General features: G+C 41.3%; 1 protein-coding gene across 6 annotated transcripts in view; it reads left to right on the top strand.

Moving 5' to 3' along the window:
* Positions 1–4,852, top strand: part of FGFR3 (fibroblast growth factor receptor 3) — an 88,953-nt gene extending 84,101 nt beyond the window's left edge. For all 6 annotated transcript variants that reach the window (XM_089510952.1, XM_089510951.1, XM_089510950.1 and 3 more), the window contains one exon: positions 1,391–4,852. In XM_089510952.1, the coding sequence (XP_089367078.1) occupies positions 1,391–1,555 (165 nt within the window). In that variant the 3' untranslated portion in view covers positions 1,556–4,852. The remainder of the gene's footprint in view (positions 1–1,390) is intronic.
* The last annotated feature ends 17,685 nt before the right edge of the window (positions 4,853–22,537 follow it).

Here is a 22,537-nt window from a genome sequence, read left to right as displayed (position 1 = left end):
CTATTTTAATGCTCCTAACCCTAACCCTAACCCTAGAGCAACATGTACGCATGCGCTGCTAGAATTGGGGAAAGTTTGGAATTTAAAGTGAACCCCTACACACATTCCTGTGCCATTTTCACCTAACAATAAAAAAACCCTAAAACTTTAAATATTTACATATGTACAAGGGAGGTGATGGGGGATGGCAGGGGGACAGCGGTGGCAGCGGCGACAGCTGTGGCTGTGCATTGCAGATTCAGCAAGAGCGTGGGGACCAAAGGAGAGGAGGCATCCATGATGCCGGTGACACTACCAACGTGCAAGCAGACAAGGATGCCAACACCAGCTGATCACCAGCTGGCAGGAGACCACCATTGTTCTTGGGCAGGGCGAGGGAAAAAGTTTAAAGGGGCCTGGGCGCTTTAAATGTGCACATAGGCTTTGTGCCGCCAGTGCTGAGCGCCGCAGCTGCGCATCCGCCAGCCGGCAAAAGAAAAAAAAAAAAAAGCCCCGTTTTTGGCCGCCCGTGCAGAAGCTGCCTCTCTCTTTGCAGCGTCCTCTGAGGCGGCGGTATGGAAACTGAGGGTCAGAAACGGCCCCAGGTGAGGCATCTTCACTGCCCCCCATGTGGAAGCCCCATCTCCTGAGCCACGCCCCCGGGATGGGCGGTCTGGAGGCTCCGTATTCAGCAGAATACACCTCCAGGACGTCTTCCCCTGCCCGTCTGTACCTCACCAATGAGTCCTTTAAAAAGCTTTTAAAAGCCAGAGAGAGGATTTTCCACAATCAAGCCTGAATCAGATCAGAAGATCCCATCTGGTATGGTTCACATAGGAGGTTCTGTATGTAGAGAGATCTTGTAGCACTTTTGAGACTAACAGAAAGAAAGAATTGGCAGCATGAGCTTTTGTAGACTTCAGTCTACTTCCTCAGATGCTTTTGGTGGAGTGGAAACCAGGGACAGACAGACAGACAGACAGACAGACAGACAGACAGACAGACAGACAGACAGACAGACAGATATATATATATATATATATATATATATATATATGCATGCCATAGGTATGTGAGAATGTCAATAGGAAGTCCTGTATGGCTTGTTACATTGTACTTGTAATCAAGAATGGATGTGACAATCTGCGTTAAGCACTGCTTCATATTGCATGGAGACAATTGCTTCTGCTTCAATCCTAGATTTCATTAAAGTACTGGCATACCTCAACCTGATGTCTGGAACTGCCATGGCCTTGTCCATGGATGGTTTTGGGCAGAGGTCAAGATAATTACAACCCAGGTATAGAACTCCCACATCTCACCTGACTGGGCATAGGAATGAAATGTCACTGTAGAAACATTACTGAGTTGTTTTCTCCCTGTGTTATGTGTGCAATTGTTCTTCTTGCAGGAGTATCTTGACCTGTCAGTGCCTTTTGAGCAGTATTCCCCTGGAGGCCAGGATACACACAGTGCCTGCTCATCAGGAGATGACTCTGTATTTGCACATGATCTTCTCTCAGATGAGCTCTGTCTTCCCAAACAGCAAGCAAATGGCATCATCATCAGGACATGATAGCAGACACGCAAAAACAAGTCTCTTGAATGTATGTTTTGGGGAGGAATAAAACCCAGGGAAAGATTTTCTTATTCTCTTCCATGGCACAAAAGATGTGTATACCCATGAAATCATAGCATAGAGCCTATTTTCCCTTTGTTCCATTATTTAAACAAACCAAATGGTAACAAGCATTGTTTGGTCCTAAAGAATACATTGTTTTGCAGAATAGTAGTACTGTGACACGTAAGCGTTTCAACTAGATCTGTGATTGGCTCAATGCAAGCCCCTTCCATTTATGTAGACCTTAGGGCCCTTTCCCCATAGCCAACACACCTTATCAGGGTTATGCATCTCCTACACACCTGGATATGTTACATTGGAAAAGGGTGTTGTGAAGCCATAGGTAGCCCTCTGGTCATTTCTGGTTTCAGCAAGGGTCTGGGTATGTAGCCTGCAATAAGTCCCAGGGGTGGAAAATTGAACCCTAGAACTATGAATGTTTCCCACACTTGACCTCAAGTGCTGAACTTTCACCCTTGAATAAGAGTGCCACAGTCACCATTCTGTGCCTTTAATGATGGGACTGAGGAAAACAAATATTTGTCTTTAAGAGATATGTGTGTAAACAACGTAGTTCGTTTTATGACACCATGAATATATAAATCTTTTTGTGGACCTCAAAAGCCACATTGCCTGCTGGGATTCATACTTATATAAATACCTAGACCAGAATGCACTAAGGTAATTACAGATGGGTAACATATTTGTGACTGGTTCATATTCACGATCCCAAGATACAAAGGGACCATGAAAGTTCCCCAGTTCTCATTTACAGGGCAGCAGCATTCTACAGCTGGCCCTTGCATCCGCGGATGGCCCTGCCCTGTTCTCCCCAATGGCGATGTGCATGTGGCTGCACCAGTGCAGTCACATGCATAGCACACTGTTGTTGGAAGAATGGGACTTGAGGTCCCATGTTTTTTGTCATCCGGAACAGAACATCTGTGCATACCAAGGGCCAACTGTATTCCCCTGTTCATTGAGAAGCAGCCAACTGATGTTCTCCAACACCCTTTCTGTGAATGATCGCCAGTGTGAGGGGGAATTGCAACAGGGACCCTGCTTCTGTCTGTCACATCAGAAATCACTTGAGAAAGGGTAGGAACATCAGCTGCTTCCTAATCAATGGGGGAACAAACCCAGTTGATCATAGAGCAGCTGCTCAGAAAGCAGGGATTGGAGGACCATATATTCATCATCTACATAGAAAGAATTGTAAAGCCATTCTGAAGAGTTAGTAATTTTTTAAATGTATCGGGCTTCTTAAGAAGTTGCCTTGGTTTTGCCTCTTGCACTAGCATCAGGAAAAGAATAAGTGAATCTATGCAGACAGGAGAGAACACTAAAGACATGGAAATGTTGTAAACTGTAATAAATGAGGGGTGGTTTTGAGTATGCACATTTTGTGGTTACTTTGTCCTAATTTTTTCCAGGGAATTGTTTAAAAATCATGAACAGTGTTAGACACAAATCTTGCTATTTGCTGTATTTATTTACTTATATTCTTATGTGTAAAAATATTATAGGTTAGAGCTTCAAAGTTCTCACATTGGATTTCTGCCACCTTTTCTCAGAAATCTCGTAGCAGTTTCCATTGCCCAACAAATACTTGGAGAAAATAATTACGGGTACCTGTAGGCAAACGCCTTTTAACTTATCAAAAAGTTCTGTTTCCTAGATTTGCGTGTATGTGTGTATATGTATGTATGTGTATCAGAGCTATAAATATATATTTGTGTATATATGAGTAAAATAATATTGTAGATCATAGGCTGAAAGATTATTTATCAGAGTAAAAAGCCTTTCAATCTAGAATATACTGATCTAGGGAAAGAGATTTTATTTGTCTTTCCTGTATAAAATTATATCTTAACATTTTGTATATTTGTAAAATTATTTATAGATATTAACAGTGGTTCTTTTCATTGGTTTTAATACTTTAATATTAATGTGTACATTTACCTTTTCACCAGATCTAAACTTAATTTATTGCAAGTACAGGAAGATAAATTATTATTATTTTTCTTCTGCATTTATGGGAAATATTAAAATGTATAGCTGTACAGTCATTTGCTTTTAATATTATATTTTCTTTTTTAAACAAAATTTTTCCTGGATTGCAGTGAATATGTATTCTGCAACATATTAGAGTTAAATCCAAACAGATGGTACCAGAGATTATTTTTACTTCTGTGCAAAAGACAAGAAATTTTCATTACTTTTACCACTGTGCATTAAAGGGTGAGAGTGCATTTTTTTCTCTTTTTTGAATGAAGGTATTCTTTGCGATTCACTTAATAACATGCAGCAAAGTTGAATGTCAGTTGTAAGAATGTGTGTGTGTGTGTGTGTGTGTGTGCGCGCGCACGCACATATGTGCATGCCATGTGTTTTCTCTTACCAGACCCATTTGCTTTTTCAAATGGGGAGAAAACAAAAAAAATAAAAAAAAATATTTAAATTATATATGGAGAAGATCTTGATGATTTAATAGTCTTTGAGTCTAACATTTTATTTGGGAAAATGCTATGTTTTATAGATGAGAAATTTGTATGTGCTGGATAACTCTATCAAAACATTTTAGCTAATGAGGAAAATATAAAGTGGACTGAAATCAAGAAAGTTGCATTTGTAAAAACCTTTTAATCCTTACTACCACCAAGAAATGCCTATAGTAATCCTAATAATTTCTGTACAGAGCACTTATTTCAAAAAAGTAACGGGATGGCCACCATCCCAATTTAATATTAATTTTGTAATAAAACGTTGATTTTATGAAAATAGCTAATTTATAGATGTGAAGTTTCAAAGAGTTTTTTTTAAAAAATACATTTATATAGATGATTGTGTTTTTGAAATAAAGAATTATGTTATTTTCTTACTTTGTATGCTAGCTTTCTACATTCCAAGAATCTAAAGAGTTGCTATTCCAATCCAGAACAATGTATAAATGTGTGCCTGAGTTTACTAGTTATTATAAATATATATGTGCATATATATAAATTTATTGAGTTTTTAAAAAGATTGTCAACTTGTTCATACTTTAGCTTTTTCAGTTCTTGTATAATTATTTAGCCAAGACTTTTTAAAGCATAAGCAAGTCTTAAACCATTTTTCCTGCTGATGTTACAAGCTACAAATTTTGCATATCTTGAGATTTTGATGATTATCTTCTTAGTTCAATATTTTCTGTATTTTGCTTATGTTGCAACTATTTGAAAGATGTGAAACACAGTCTGTTCTTGCTTTCATTTATTTGGCCTAAAAATAAAAAAGAACATTGAATGTAATTTCTTCTCTTACCTCACTCCTGCAATTTTTGGAGACTCTTAAATAATACTTACTGTCTCTGGAGATACAATAAATGGAATATGTTAGAAAAGAGTTTTAAAACTCAATAAGAATTTGCCATATTTCAGGAAACTGGAAATAGAAAATACAGGAATTCTTCACACATTATATCCCAATCAAAAACTATGCAAAAGGAAACCTTGATATCTTCTTAAGGGGAAGAAGAGCTTACTGGTGATACAGGTACCAATCGTGCACACTTCTCATCCTCTTTGACTTCATAATGTGGCATCATTTCCTTTAATACTCCTTTCCTATTAGTCATTCATATAATATGAAAATTGAATATTGCCAAAGGCAACTGTGTGATTATAACAAGGCAATACTTGCAGGGAAATTCCTAACAGGAGGGGAGAATTCATCAAATGTTCTCACAGAAGAATGAGAAAATTCTGTAGCATGCAAGGGCAAGGAAAGCTGTGACTGGAAAACAGCTGGCAGGATTTGATGTCAGAAGATTCATAGATGCATGATTTGTTGGTGCATTCCCAGAGATAAAATTCTGGAGTATCTCATGTCATTCAAGTCTATGGAGAATACAGAACTTTGATACAGATTTGAAAGGGACAACCACCACAACCCAAATAACAAGATAAGCAAAAAAGAATTTGTGCCTTTTCCAAGTCAGAAAGGTATTTTTGATGGAAATGGTATGGAGCTTTCTTTTTTAAACACTAAAAATTCCCTTGCCAATACCAGTCCATTATTGTCATGAGCAGGTGGATGAGAAGCTGAATGGTAAAGAATTGACATATGCCAGCCTGGCAATGTAGTCTGCTTTTAATATGGAGCTGAATTTCAAAACTGCATCTTCCCACTAGCAATTCCCCATGCACATGCCCTGAGTGGAAGATCACCGCATTTTCCACAGTAAAGAGAAAACCTACCCTGAAATAAGGAAAAAAGAGATCATTGTCACAGTTAGAGGTTTTTCTGGACTAGAAACTACTTCAACTAGGGTCTGAACACACTTCATAGTTCTACATATGTAATTCTTAAATGTGAAATATTGAAGGCACAATTTCAAACAGTTCCAATGGGAAAGAAAAATGGGAAATTGTCAAGAACTGTTCTTTTCCCTCACAGATCACTGAACCAGTATTCTATGTTTCAAACAATGAAACTTTATCCCAGTATACCTAGGTGTTAGCAGGAAGACGTCTGCAGACAGACCTCATATCATTTCCATACACCAGCCCAATATTCCCTTAACCCTCACCTAAATTTTCATGGCTTTTTTACAATTTGTACGTAAATCAATATAACTCTGTGTACTACTTTCTTAACCAAATTGCCCACCTCCTTTTACTGCTTTAGGTTTATGATCTACAGTATTACCATGGGAATGAGCATCCCCCAGACATCTGTTTATTCCTCAGCCAGACACTTATTTTCAATACAAAGTATCAGACAGTGTGTTCTTCGTGGTCTCTGCAAAGCACACAAATGGGTTATTCTGTGCCTGCGCAGCATTTCCGGATCCTACTGGAATTGCTAGGGAACACTTTTTGGCGGTAGCTCTGACCACCCTCTATATAGGCAGGAGGTCTTCCTGCCCTTTCTCAGTTCCTTTTGTCTGCTGCATGAGCAGTGTAGGAAACTCGCTCAGGACTCGCTCCTTCCTTAGCTTTCGCTTTCATCTACTGTGTTTGCTCTGATTTCGTTTTACCTTGACGACGCTTTGGATTGTGATTTTGGACTCTGACTAACAGTAACAGCTCTGACTCGACCATTCTCTCTCTTTGTCCCTTGGCTTTGTTGAAAATGTCTGCGCACTCCTTTAAGAAATGCTCTGATTGTGGGACCAACATCCCTGCGCTCGATGGACACTCTCTGTGCCTCCTCTGCCTGGGCGAGGGCAATGTCCCTGCTTCCTGCCCTCATTGCATGGCCTTTACTCCACAGGCCAGAAAGAACAGGGAAATGTGCCTGAGATCCATGCTCTACATGCAAATGTTGAGGCCTCCCTTTTCCTCTAGAGCCGCCGCCAAGGCCGCTGCCGCTAAGGGTAAGCTCTCATCTCTGGCTTCTTGGGTCCCTGCCAAGGCTACTGCAGCCGAGGGCAAACCCCATACGGATGTCTCTGGGTCCCAAACCCCAGACAAACCGAGGTCCGTGGCTGGCCGGCTGTGGCTGGCCACCCATCCTCATCAAAGAGGAGTAAGCCTTCTGAATCCTCCAAACCAGAGAAAAAGAAGTCCAAGGACTCATCCCATCCTGCAAAAAAGTCTTGTCTTTCTGCGGGCTCTGACATGGATCACCGGTCCCACACCGACGTGCCACCCCAGCCAGCCAATACCAAACTGGCTTTGGTACCGTGTGCCCAACCAGCACCTCTCACCCAGACATCTCCTGGGCCCGACTCTCGGGCCCGACCCGAGACGACCATCTTTTGACATTCCCTTGCCAAGCCCTACCAACTCTCGAAGGGTAAAGAGGGAGCTTCCCCTCTCACCCACGCAGTAAATACGGTATGTCTTCTTCCTCCACTTCTCGTTCTCCTTTCTCTCAACATTGTTCTGGGTGGCAAAGACCCCCCCCCCCTACCCCTCCAACCAGGGTAGATCCAACCAGTCCTCGGACTACCAACAATGCTTCCCTTCCCATCAACAAGGAAAGTGCCAACAAAAACAAAAATACAAGCAGCCCTTCCACAAGAAGGAAAACTCAGAGCAAGGCAAACGCTGCTTTCTGAAGTTCTCCAACACACTCCGTTCCATCAACCCCCTTCGGGTATCGCTTGGCCCACTTCCACCATGCTTGGGCCTCCTGGGTGCTCTCAATTGTCTGTAGGGGTTATGCCCTGGAGTTGCAATCCCCCCCTCCAAGGGGTACCGTCCTCACCACCCTCCCCTCAGAGACCCTTCTCAACGAAGTGCGCTCTGTGTTACAAAAAGGGGGCATTCAGCCTGTCTCCCAGTCCCGGACATGACACTGTCTATTTCCCAGATATTTCATTGTCTCCGAGGCTTCAGGTGGCCTCCATCCTGTCTTGGACTTTCGTTTTTTGAACTCTTTCATGGCCTACAAGCGTTTCCATATGGTAACCTTGGCTTCCATCTTGCCTCTTCTACAGGAGTCAAACTGGTTCGCCACCTTAGACCTTTGGGATGCCTATTTCCACATCAGCATCCGAGAGGACCACTGGAACTTTCTTGCCTTCTCTGTCGGCCCTGACTGCTTTCTGTACCGAGTGCTGCCCTTTGGACTCTCCTCCGCACCGAGGGTTTTCACGAAGTGCATGGCAGTCGTAGGCGCATACCTCTGCCAACAAAACATCATCGTCTTCCCTTACTTGGAGTGGTTGTGTGTGGCCCCATCCAGACGGATGCTCCTCTCCCATCTCGACTCGGCACTCTCCCTCCTTCAGCACTTGAGACTCATGATCAACAAAGAGAAGTCCACCCTCTGCCCAGACCAGCAGGTGTGCTTCATAGGAGCCACCTTGGACTCAAAGACCTGCATACCTCCCTCACGACAGGTTCCTCAATCTCAGGTCTGCAATCCATCGTTGCCTTCACTCCCAGTGCACCACTGCCCAAACAGCTCAGGTTGCCCTCGGCCATATGACGTCCACAACATACATCATGCACTGGGCCCGTCTCCGCATGCGTCCTTTCCAGTCCTGGCTCCTCTCAGTATTCAACCCTGTCTTTGATGACCCACAGAAGTGGCTCACCATGTCAAGGTCTGTCGCCTACTCCCTCTGTGGGTGGCTCAATCCACACAATGTTTTGGTGGGCATTCCCTTCCTCCCGCTGCAACCTCAGTCTTCACTGACCACCAATGTCTCAAACACGGGCTGGGGAGCCCATCTCAATGACCTCTCTGTCCATGGCAGATGGTCCCCAAAAGAGTGCCAAATGCACATCAATGCGCTCAAGATGCTAGCGGTTCAAAAGGCACTCAAAGCTTCTAAATCCTCCCTGCGGAACCAGATTGTCCTCCTCCTCACGGACAACATGACCGTGATGTATTACATCAACAAGCAAGGCAGTACCAGGTCGACCACCCTTCTCAGCCTCACCCTTCAAATCTGGAACTGGTGCATCTGAAGGCGGATCATCTTGCAAGCCATACATCTCCCCGGAGAGGAGAACGAACTGGCAGACAAATGGAGCAGAGCTCCAGACTCTTGTCACGAGTGGCAACTAAATCCTCAAGTCGCCCTTCACCTGTTTTCTCTGTGGGAAACCCCAGACGTTGACCTTTTTGCCTCGCATCTCAACGCCCAATGCAACCACTTCCGTTCCAGGATCCCTTCATCTCGGTCCTGAGGGGATGCCTTCCTTTTCCAGTGGTCCAGCAAAATGTTCTACGCCTTTCCCCCATTTCTTCTCATCACCACACTGGTAGCAAAGCTACGAACAGACAGATCAGATGCAATTCTGATCATCCTATAGTGGCCAAGACAGCCATGGCTTGCCCTGCTTCTCCACCTCTCCCAGAAGGACTTCCGGCCTCTGCCTCTCCATCCTGACGTTCTCATTCTCCACGACAGTCGGGTTCGCCACCCCGATGTGGAGACACTCCGTATGGTGGCGTGGAGGATCCTGCCCTGACTGTGTTTTCAGTACCGGTCTGGGAAATCATTTTGGCTTCCCGAAAGCCTTCCACTCAGCACTCCTACGCCTTCAAGTGGGAAAAATTTTCGGCTTTTCTATCCTCAACGGGACTAACCTCTTAGGAGGTCACCATTTCTGTTGTTTTGGACTTCCTCTCATTATCTGGACTCTCCATTTCGTCCTTGAAATGCTACCTTGCGGCCATCTGTGCACACTTTCAATACTCCGGCCACCCATCCTTCTTCACTGACCCACTTGTGAAGAGATTTTTCAAAGGCCTTGCCAACCTAAGACCGCCGGCAGTGATCTCTGTCCCGACTTGGAACCTCCAGCTCGTCTTAGCAGCACTCGCTGCCTCACCTTTTGAACCTCTGGCTTCCTGTAACCCCAGGCTCCTCACATGGAAGACAGTCTTTTTGGTAGCCATCACCTCCGCACACCGTGCCAGTGAACTCTGTGGCCTCCGTACAGATTCTCCGTACTTGAAATTTTTAAAGGACAAAGTCATCCTCTGTCCGGACATTTCCTTTCTACCAAAAGTTGTGTCCGCTTTTCATCTCAGCCAGGATATCATCCTGCCAACGCTAGCACTGAACCCAACCACCGACATCGAGCACCAACTCCACTCCCTCGTTGTCAGGCAGGCGCTAGCCTTCTACCTCAAAAGGACTGCGTCCTCTTGTCATTCCCCCAGACTTTTTTTCGTCTGCTACTCCAACCCCAAAAAGGGGCTTCCAGTCACACCTCAAAGTTTCTCCAAATGGGTGACTTCCACAATCCTTCTCTCTAATGAGATTTTTGGGAAGACTCTACCTGCTCGAATTTGAGCCCATTTCCACCAGGGCGGTAGCTTCATCTTCAGCCTTCCACTCCGGAATTCCCTTGGAGGATATTTGCAAGGCTGCGGTATGGTCACAACCTTCGACCTTTATCAAGCACTACAGACTTGATACCAGACACCAACGTGAAGCAGCCTTTGGCAGAGCTGTTCTCCTTTCCGGAATGAACTAAGGTTAGTTGGCACCTGTCAAACATGACACTCACACTGTTCTGGTTTAATAATTGTTTATTGCCAGGACACTCCCTCCTCCACAATGGGAGACGCTTGCCAGTCTAACCCCTTTGTGTGCTTCACAGAGACCACAAAGAAGGACAGGTTGCTTACCTGTATCTGTAGTTCTTCGAGTAGTCATCTGCAAATCCACACAAATCCCACCCATCCTCCCCTCTCTCGTGTCCTTCTCTCTTCCTTGTCTGCTCTTACGGTAGACCTTTTTGGAACTGAGAAAGGGCGGGAAGACCTCCTATCTATATAGAGGGTGGGCGTAGCTACTGCCAAAAAGTCTTCCCTAACGATTGCAGTAGGATCCAGAAATGCTGCGCAGGCACAGAATAACCCATTTGTGTGGATTCACAAATGACCACTCAAAGTACTACAGTTACAAGTAAGCAACCTGTCCTTATTCTATCACTACAACTCCCATCATTCAGATACACATACATATCAACAATATATTTATAACCATCAAACATTAATCACAACTATTCTACATAAACATCCTGGTGAGAAGTGAGTTGCCAGAGGGTTGCGACAGGGTTCTGTTATGGTCCCAGTATTCAACATTTTGAAGGGTCGAAGTATCAGTGACTTGGGCATGCTTATCAAATTTGCAGGTGATACCAAATTAGTAGAGCTAATATCCCAGAGGACAGGATCAAAATTCAAAATGACCTTAATAGGTTAGAAAGCTGGGCCAAAATTAAGAAAATGAATTTCAACAGGGGGAAATGTTAACAGATTACTCTTAGGGTGAACAAATGGAATGTACAGATATAGGATGGGGGACATCTGGCTTAACATGTGAAAGGGATCTAGGAGTCCTAGTAGATCACAAATGGAACACTAATAGATCACAAGTTACAAGTAGATCACAAGTTAAAAGGCAGATTTGATTCTAGGATGCATCAATAGAATATAGTATCCACATCAAGGGAAGTAATAGTACCACTATTCTGTTTTGATCATAACTCACCTGGAATAGAGTGCACCCTTGTTATTCATGTGGGATCTGTTGCAGATCCCCTCATGGATAGTAAAAAAACACAAGACCTTAAGTCCTGTTCTTCTCAATGGGCATGTGTTCCCACTTGCGCAGCTGTGTGCACACACACCCATTCAGGAAGTCAGGGCTTGCTGTCCGCAGATGCTCAAACTGCGTGTGCACTATATTACGTCCAGTTCTGGGCATCACAATTAAAAATGATGTTGAAAAGCTGGAGTATGTCCAGAGGAGAGCCATCAAAATGGTGAAAGATCTGGAAGCTATGCCCTATGAGGAGAGACTTAGGAAGTAGGGTATGTTTAGCTTGGAGAAGAGAAGGTTAAGAGGTGATATGATGGCCCTGTTTAAATATTTGAGGGGATGGCATACTGAAGATGAAGTAAGCTTGTTTTCTGCTGCTTCAGGGACCAGGATACTGAGTGATGGATTCAGATTGCAGGAAAAGAGATCCCAACTCAGCATAAGGAAGAACTTCCTGATGGTAAGAGCTGTTTGACAGTGAAATATGCTCCCTCAGAGTGTATGAAGTCTCCTTTGGAGGTTTTTAAAGAGAGGCTGGATGGCCATCTCTTGGGGGTGCTTTGATTGTCAGTTTCTGCATGGCAGGGAGTTGGACTGAATGACCCTTGTGGTCTTTTCCAACTCTATGATTCTATCTAATTTTCCTATTTAAAAAATAATTATATACTTCTAAAAGCCTGATTTATTCCTTAAGGGAAATGAAGGAGATGCTGTGGTCACATATCTCCATGTGAGATGGATGGATTTTAATTATCAATATCCCCACTATAGATTTATAGAAATGGTTGCACTATGGATATATAGAATTGAGCGTTTGGAGTAAAGGTTTTGCGCGAGAGAGAAAATGCTGAACAGGATTTGCAGTAGAAATGTTTATAGAACAAGTTGACCTTTGCAAGCATCAAGGCATCTAGTTTGCTTTGAAAGCCAAAACAACTAGAAGCAGCATCCTTGGGGGAAAAACAACACATAGTTGATAAGGAGTGATGGAATATTCCAAGTGGCCCTAAAATGTATTTTAAAATATCCAAAAATCTGTGTCCTGATTGTAAGAAAGTTTTGTACGTCTGCACTTTGAACTAGCCAATAGAATGTATTGTTAGGGACCTCCTTGTTGAAATTACTATATGAACAGCCATTTTCTTTGGTTCTTTGCCTCAGTATTTGGAATTTGAATTTCCACTGCGGACTTTTTGCCGGCAAATAAACAGTTTTGGATTCTCAGCCTTCTGGGTCCTGTTGTCCCTCTGCTCTGTCAAGCCGGTGGACTTAGTGAGAGAAGTCCAGGCTTTTAAAGGTCCCACAACACATGAACAGGATTATAAAAACCTAAAATTATTATTTTGTTTTCCTGATAGCTATAAGGCTGAAGGTAATGGTGAGGAAGCTAAGGAGGACTAAATCAATGAAAGGCTTGGTGGTGACACTACTGTACCACTGCACTGGGAAGAGGGGGCAAGCCTGGGTAGATCCCAGCCACATACTAGACCCCTTTTCTCCACACAGCCATTTAAGCATGATTAGTCAATTTCTCTGCAATCAGAAATGGTGAAAAACAAATCACCAGGAGCAGATGATATTCCAGTTTAACTGCTGCACTCCACAATAACAGAGTCAGCTCCAGTGCTAACCAATATAACCAACTTCCTGACAGTAAGGGCTGTTTGACAGTGGAACACTCTTCCTCGGAGTGTAGTGGAGTCTCCCTCCTTGGAGATCTTTAAGCAGAGGCTGGATGGCCATCTGTTGGAGATATTTTGATTGAGAGTTCCTGCATGGCAGAATGGGGTTGGACTGGATGGCCCTTGCAGTCTCTTCCAACTGATTCTATGATTCAAGATGACAAAACTGAGGCTGTTGTACTTCAAGCACATCATGAGAAGGGAGAACTCACTGGAAAAATCAACAATGCTAGGAAAGCTGGAGGGAAGCAGAAAGAGAGAAAAGCTGCATGCTAGATGGATGGACTCCAATAGGGAGGTCACAAGTATGACTTTGCAGGAATTAAGCAGAGCAGTGGAGGATAGGGGGTCTTGGAGATGTCTCATCCATGGGTTGAGATAAACTCGAGGTCAATTAACAATAAAAGACAATCTTGTTATCCCCATACTGCAGACTGAGGAGCAAGGCAGATGAGACAGGATGACTTGCTTTAGACAACACTGAGTGTAAAAGTGTTGGAGGCTTGATAGCATTTCACATTCTGAGCCACTAAAACACACCACTGCAATAATAACTTACAACATGTTAACCTTATGGTCTCCCCCTGCCATGGAGAGAAAAGGAGAATTATATATTTGCTGCTTTAAAAAGATACTGCTTCCAAAATATGTGACTGATCACATTCATGAAAAAACGTTAAAGATATTTGGGGAAATGGTATGATTTAGCATAATACCTTCCACTGCATTTCCAACTGCTAAAGACAGCAAGGAACGACTCCATCTCTATATACATTACAAGAAGATGTCTCAGCTTTGAACTAAACTGGTCCAAACAGCAAACTTCTAATTGCTCTGTAGTGAATTTGCTGCTGGCAAAAATAGAGAAAGCCAAGTTAATTAATGTTTTGCAAGCCTGTAGCAAACAAATGCTCTCAGATATGCCATTCATATTAATTGGCAGACTGTACAGAGATCTATAAAATAAGACTGCAAAAGAATGTTTCTGACATAGATACCAAAAACCAAACCAACTCACATTCTTTCTTTAAGACCCACAACAATTGCAAAGTTCCAAAGTACATGAAGTTCAAAGATTCACCCCAAAGTTATAGCTACACTAATATGGTTCTCATTGCAGTGATTAGGCATCCATGTTTCAATGTGTGGGTCATTCAGTCATATGGGTCATGCAAATTGTCTCATCGTTCTCTAAGGCTAGCACCATATCCTTAATAGACTGATCACTTGATGGCATGGACTTGTGTTAAGAATATTGTTTAATGTACTGGTTGTATAATGGTGCATAAGGTAAGGACCTGTTGAGAGTGGGAAGAGAATGGAATATTGGAGTGAATGCTGATGGTTTGAGATTTGCTTGAGGCTAATGAATGACGGTTGGTGAAGAGCAGTTAGACAGTAAACATTAAATAGCTGCCTGTTTTAGTTTAGTTAGAGAGTTGGGATTAGGAGTGGTAAGGATGGTATGAAAGGGTGTGGAAAATTTATGATTAAAAGCAGTCAGGTTTAGGAATAGATGAGTTGTTTTTAAGGGCTGTGACAGAAAGCATGTGATGTTTTTAGGGTAATAATTGTTTTGCCTTGCTATGCTTAACTTCTGTAATTAAAGATTTGTTTTTGCTTTTATAGACTTTTGGCCTCCAGGAATGCTATCTAAATGAAATCTTGGTTTCACATAAGCTGTCTGTGGTGGCGACACTGGATATGGGGGGCAGAGGGTGTCCATTGGGGTTAGAGGCTACACAAATCCTCATAGAAAACTTGAAGGCATTTAGCTAGACCCCACAGTTGGTGTCACAGAAAGGGGACAGGAGGAAGTCCTTACATTGGGGCAGAGGTGGGAATCAGTGAAAGCAATCTTGGTGATTGCAGTAAGCACCATGGCAGGAAAGGAACCCCCACATTTAGTGGCATAAGAGTTGGACAACCCCACACATTAATCCTGACATGATGACGAAGATCTTACATGCTCACCACTTGCACACATATATCAGATCTTACCTCAGTAATATAAGATGTTTGATCCACAGAGATAAGATTTTTGAATGTTTTAGTAACTATGGAATAATTTCCATGTTTCAGTAATGTATGACTATGGAATAATTTATCTCATTGCATGAGATCTTACATGGCCTTCAAAAGGTTAGCCAAAATGAGTTTTCGTTTTAATTTTAGTTTATATGGTCTTTGGAGAAATGTGCCAAGTATGTCTTGGAGAAATGTACCAAACATTTATTTGAAGAAATGTACAAGCATAATTAATTAACATGATTAATGCTTAGTACATTATATTGTACATGTGTTATTTTTCCATGTGTACCATTTTGGAGACAAAGAAAGGGTTAATTCAGGGATTTCTGTGCAAAGGGGATAGTAGAGAGAACTGATTGACCAGGATACCCACAAGAGTTCTGTTAGCTAACCAGGAGAAGGGGTAGAAGGGGTTTAGGAAAGGAAGATAAACTCCCCAAGAAAGACTTGGTAGCAGCACTACTATTACTGCTACACAAGGAAGAGGAAGCAAGTCTGGGTGGATCCCAGCCATATGGAGAGATTCTTGAACACCAGAGACATCCCAAAAGATTTTTTTTTAATGATTTTCTGGTTGCCTAGGTGATTTTATCTTGCTTTATTGCAACATTATCAGGTGGGGCCTGGTTGGTTGGTTATAGAATCATAGAATCGTAGAGTTAGAAGAGACCACAAGGGCCATCCAGTCCAACTCCATTCTGCCATGCAGGAACTCTCAATCAAAGCATCCCTGACAGATGGCCATGCAGCCTCTGTTTAAAGACCTCCAAGGAGGGAGATTCCACCATACGCTGAGGGAGTGTGTTCCACAGTCCAGCAGCCCTTACTGTCAGGAAGCTCTTTCTAATGTTGAGGTGGAATCTCTTTTCCTGTAGCTTGCATCCATTGCTCCGGGTCCTAGTCTCTGGAGCAGCAGAAAACAAGCTTGCTAGCTCTAGCTCTGTATTTCACCTAAATGCTTAACAGACATCTTCTAAAAAAGTGGTTATTAAAAACATAATTCATTTTAAGTTTATCATACCATTAAAAAGCATGATATCCAATCTTAAATGAAAACCTAATTGGAAGAGTTTTTTGTTTTGTTTTCTAAAGTTATTCAAAGCTTAAATAAATAAAAACTTAAAATAAAACTTTTATTTTTACCCCACTTTTTGTGAAAACAATCAAAGTGGCTTACAATATTAAAAGAATACACCATATATACAAAATATCCCCCCCTTAAAAAGAATTAAACAGTTTAAGGTTTAAATTACATAAACAATTAAAACAATGACTATAGGCAGAGTCATTAAATATATGTGGGGGGTCGCTACATGGCTAAGTAATTTATTCTGGGAAAGCTTCATCCAAATAAAACTGCAAACATGAAGGTAAAATTTCAAAAGTCTTCTTTGGCTTTTATCTTGAAAAATAATTCTTTTTTGTGGTCTCTATGAATAACACAAATGGGTTTACACAATGCATCTTTGGAATCCTTCTAGAGATATTACATAAGCATTTTGATGGTAGCCCCACCTGCTCTCTGAGTGACCTATCAACTTGCTTCCCACCTAGGCCCCCAGTTCCTTTTGTCCACTGTAGCAGCAGCATCTCCAGAATATGTCAGAGTTTACTTTATCTGTCAGACTTTGATTTCTGTTTTTGATTCGGCCTCTCTTGTATTTTGGTGATTATTGCTTCATTCTTCATCTGTTGATATTCATGGCACCTCAGGTACTTTAAGAAAAAATACCAGAGTTAAATGGCTGCTTGTCTTCTCTTTTGCACTTGTCTTTTGCACTTGGTGTAAGGCCAGCTGTAAAACAGGCTAGGCTGACAGATCTACTGTATGAGCAAAGCCTATCAGAGGACTCTTGGACAGTTGGGAAACAATCTAATCTGATGATCTTTGGCATCTTGTTCCCTGCCCACCTCTTTGACTCTGACACTATGGACTTGATGGATTGATTAGCCCTCAGGCAGTCCTACTCCTATACTGACTGAGAAATGTTGGGTAGAAACCAAGCCAGCATAGCCATTGGCCATAGACCATCCTGATGCTCCTGCTGGAGGAGCCAGGACTATCAGATGTGTTGGCACTCCCATGTCTTTAAGGGAGTTCCATAGCCTTTCATCATCTCTGCAGTCAAAGGCTTTTGCTATAGCCTGTAAAGCACATGCTGATTTTCTTTTGGAATTCCCTGGTGCACTCTGTTAGCCACCATATATTTGCAATGAAGTCCCTAGTGCCTCTTCCTTTCCTGAACCCTGTTTGGACCGCTGGGATTTCTCTCTCCGTGTAGTCTTATCACTACAACGAATAAAATGGGCCAGAAACAGCATTTTTAATAAAGAATCTAACACTGGCAATACTTACTTTATTAATATAGCAAAGCACATAGTAGATCTTCTTGATCAAAGGCAAACAAAAGACAGAAGGCAAACAGAAAAACTGGTTGATAAATTCTAATGACAGTAAAAGGCAAGACAGTAAAAGGCAATGCTTGGAAGTGGTTCAACAGACTCCCTTTATAAATAAGTCAGTCTTCTATTTTCTCCTTCGGCATTATCTACAGACCTACACGACCCACCTTTAGATAATCTGTTCAGACATTTTTTTATCACTATCCCTCTCTGCCATCAGGGTATTATTATTATTATTATTATTATTGTGACAGAGCTGAGACGAAACCCCATAATAAGTTATGCAAAGCCTCATTCAATATCTTCCAAATACTTCTAATGCTATATTATTCACAAACACTCGACAATGATAAAGCAACTAATCTATTTAATTACCTATATTTCTTTGCTGTAATACTTTACACAGATCTAAAGACAGTAGAATTTTGTGGTTGTAGACAAATCAGAATGCTTGTAAGTCCACTGCCATGAAATTCAGTCGATGGGAAGCTTAAGTGCACCGTTTATTCATTCCTGTATGCTGGTTTTTAATATAGAACATTTTTTATATAGAACATACAGGTTTCATATAGGTTTTTTTAATACAGAACTTTTGGAAAGGTATAATAAACACTGTGTTATTCATGTATATTTTAGATAGCATCAAACTAATCTATGGTTAATAAAAAGAACCAGCAAAAAGCATCTGTAATACTTTCGATGCTTTTGTTTTGTTGCTGCCTCATGACATGTATGGACACAACACCACCAGCATTTTGTCTTTATTATCATCCCACATATATGAAGGGTGTGTACATTTTAGCATCTTTCTGACACTTTGGCAAAAGGTAATATCAATATTAAATTGTTAAAAGCGTGTTGTTTCTTGCCATACATTCACTGTAGAAATAGCAAAGTCCACACCCAGTTATTTTGAAGGATCAAAGATAAGTTTGGGAAGGTGGAACTAACCCACACTAAAAGAGGCCTCCGCCTTCTGAACCTTTGCCCAGTTAAAGAATCAAATTACCTGAGGATTTTGAAATAGTTAAAAATAGTGCCCTGTGCACCTGTGTGAGAGCAAGTGTAGTAATGGTTTAAGTGTTGGACAAGGACACTGAGAGACCAGAGACTGCTTCGCCATTGAAACCTAATGGTTTCCTTTGAATTCTCAAACTGAAACAATATGGAAGTGTTACCACTAAGTAGCAGTGAGTCTGCTTGCCCGGTGCAATAAGCCAAAGAATCACACAGGAGTAGAGAACACCATCAGTTTAATCCAACTGCGCAGTTGAGGCTGGTCAGGTGTATAGTTTCACAAAGCTAACTGAGCAAAATTAACAGGCATTCAAGTCCTTTTATACATTTTTGGATATAAGCAAGCAAGCATTTGCAAAGCGCTCTACTATTTAGCTACTAATCTTCAAGTCCCATCTGGTCTCCTCCAAAGTTCCTCTGACCCAAGTGCAACTGTAACTCCCACTGCACATGCGACACCCTGTGCCAAGCTCCATTAATATATTTACTAATAAGGTCTTCACTTTTGTGATGTCAATAGGTCAACAATGTTTACTTCAGGAGGAGTATGAGGACTAATGCTCTCATACTCTTTCTTTAGAGGCTGGGGAGGAGAACACTCATTGGATGAGAGGGGAAGAGTTCCTTTCACCCCCAAATTGTGTTAGATTGTTCCAACCTCTGGTGCTCATGAGGAAAGTGGTTAAGGCCCTTAGCCTCTCCTTTCCACCAGAGCTGCTCCCCTCCCAGGATCCAGGCCTACCACAGGGAAATGGGGAGTCCTGTCCCACCGTTGCCCGTTCCTTAGAAGTGCCCTTCCCAAATAGGAAGGGGGGAGTGGAGCAAGCCAACCTCCAGAACAGAAGCCAAGTCCTAATTCAGCCAAGTTGCTATGGAGCCTGCCTGAGAGTGATATGACTAAGCTTCAAACCCCTAGCTTTGAAGCCAGGGCCAATTTTAAAGATGTTTTATGGCCTTCCTGTAACTGTCATGGCTAAACTATAGGCCCTATGCAGCTACCTACCCATGAGTAGGAATGACCTTCGATTTGTTCTGGGGGGGTTGCCTTTGCCCTCTTGTGAGACTGAGTGTAACTTACTCAAGGTCACCCGAGGTTTCTATGGCTGAACAATTCAACCATTCAAACCTTGGTCTCCAGTGTCAGAGCTAAACCACTATGTGACACTGGAACTTACAAGAGTACATTTCCAAAGGGGGCCTATTAAAACAGTGATGTGAATCACACAGCCCTCTTAAATGTTGAGAAGAGGAATGGCCATCAGCCAGCATGGCCAATGGTGAAGAATGCTATGAACTGCCATCCAGCATATAGAGGGCTGTCCCTTCTCCAGACTATCTGCATGACTATCTGCTGAATAACAACCAGCCAGGGAGCTGCAGAGAACCATGGTATAAATGGAAGTGCAAATATTTATGTGGGGTGGGAAACACTTGGCTCTGTGGGGTGGGAAACACTGACATCAACCCCCACAATCCCTCACTTCTGACCATGCTAACTTGAAGAACAAAGATATCCCCACACCTGGACAAGGTAGCTATGGCAGCATGAGAGAATGTGGAAGGAAAAACAAAGAGAAATCCCATCACAAAGATGGCAAAGGAAACACACTTCAATGTTGTGTCAGCTGTGGTAGTTGAGAAGGGAATAAGCAGGACAGTGGATAGGGTGAGGCTTCTCAATCTGAAATGCATAAACTATAGTCTAAAATGCTCTGAATAAAGTCCTATGTAGGCAGAGAACCCTATGTTTCTGACAGATATAAAGGCAGAATAAATATTTCTAGATTTAGAGAACATTGAAAACACTTCTGCCACCAAAATCCTCTTAGTTTTATACTAGAACCAAAATTGTATATGCACAAAAAATGATTACTGAGATACAAAGAATATGACGGGGGGTTTCAATTTTTAAGACTTAAGTTCCGATTGCATAGCACAAAGGATTATGTTGAGGAATTAGTAAATACCATTAGTTTCTATCAATTGTGTATTCCCATGCTTTGAAAAAGTTACTTTTTCTGTGCTGTCAAGAAATTCTGTAATAAAACAAGGTGTTTTTTCTTTTAATTCCCTGAAACAGCAAGAACATACTTGAGGAGTTGTTTCTGATAGCCAAATGCCTCCTAATTAAATTGAGGGACTTGTTTACACTTGAAAGGTGGAATATGACAGATAACTGAACTATTGAGTTTAAAAAGATAAAATCACCTAACAGGAGCAGAAATACCTTCAAAATCTTCTGCATTAACTTCAATGGCCTTGGATTTATTAAAAATCATGTAAAAGTTTAAGCATTAAATGTGCTTAAAATTCTACATGATCTTTTATAATTGCAGTGCCATTTAAAGTTTAAACGATTCATCCAGGCTAGCTTAAATCTAAACAGACAGTATCACACTAACTCCTGCAAGTTTGTAGTATAAGTTTGAAACTCATGAATGATGAGTTTCATCAAAATAAGCCTTATTTTGGAGATGTATGTATATGCCACTGGATTTGGAATAAGATTCAATATATTTTTTTAAATTAAATTTTTATTGATTAAAAAACATAAAAAAAATCCATTCTTACATTTACTTGTTTGTTTACATGTTACATGTGAAACAGGTCATATGTCAATTGACTGAGTCTCTGTCTGTTTTGAATTCTATTGGTTGAGTTGTAGTTGTTTCTTCTCTTATTTTCCTTCTTCAAGCCTCTTGATCATGACCCTTTTCTTTCTTCTTTTCATCTTCTCCTCTTTTTCTCACAAACCTTCTTCCTACGTCACCCAACTTGCCAATTCTCTCCTCTCCCTACTCACTCTAACTTCTCAACTTCTTACATTCTTCTAATACCACTTCAAACCCCACTCTTACCTTCTAAATAACATTCTTTAACTTTCATTCAACACTTCTCATTCACTCGACTTCCTCCTCAAATTTTGACAGTTTCTTCCTTCCTCGATCAATGGATTTCCTTAATATTCTATTATTCTAACTCGCTTTTTTCTTTCTTTCTACTTATTCTAATATCCTATATTTCTATTCATATCTTTGCCACTATTATCACAATTTATAATCTAAGTTATAGTCTTTTGTTTTTTATGTTATGTATTTAAGACCAAAAATTTATCAGACCTAAAAGCTTCTATTAACCCGGTACTATAGGTACATAATTTTCTTATTCTCTTGCTTGACTCCCTATTCTCTCTATTCCTTTTTCAGTTGTTCTTCCTACACTCCATATATTTTAACACTGGTTCCCATTCTTTCTGTGTTTTTTCTCTTGATTCTAAGGCCAATTTTTGTGAGAATATATCCATTTCTAATGCATCGTACAATATTATTAACCAATCTCTTATGTCTGGAATTATGTATGATTTCCAATTTTGTGCAAAAGTTATATGCGCTGTGGTGGTCATGTAAAAGCATTTTTTTCATGGTTTTTTTTTCTATTTGTGTATCCCACATATTTAATCCCACATATTTAATAAGAAAAATTCAGGTTTTAGCTGATTTTTTCCCCCAATATATTTTCCATTGTTTTATTTATGCTTTTTCCAGTACTATTTAGCTTTACCACATGACCACCAGCAGTGGTAAAACGTTCCTGGTTCTTTTCCAGCAAAGATGTGAGCTCTTTTTGTAGATTTTTGCCAATTTTTCTGGGGTAATATACCATCTTAAATACATTTTGTAAAACTTTTCTTTCATATTTTGTGATTTTGTGTATTTCCAAGTTTTAGTCCAAATGTTTTCCCATTTTTCGAGTTCTATTGGGTGTTCTATATTTTGCATCCATTGCACCATTGTATTTTTAGTT

This window comes from Sceloporus occidentalis, unplaced genomic scaffold (assembly GCF_023333645.1).
Source record: "Sceloporus occidentalis isolate IW3139 unplaced genomic scaffold, rSceOcc1.0.p SCAF_2, whole genome shotgun sequence".
In the NCBI taxonomy this organism is placed as follows: domain Eukaryota; kingdom Metazoa; phylum Chordata; class Lepidosauria; order Squamata; family Phrynosomatidae; genus Sceloporus; species Sceloporus occidentalis.
This window is presented reverse-complemented; position numbering and strand designations above follow the sequence as displayed.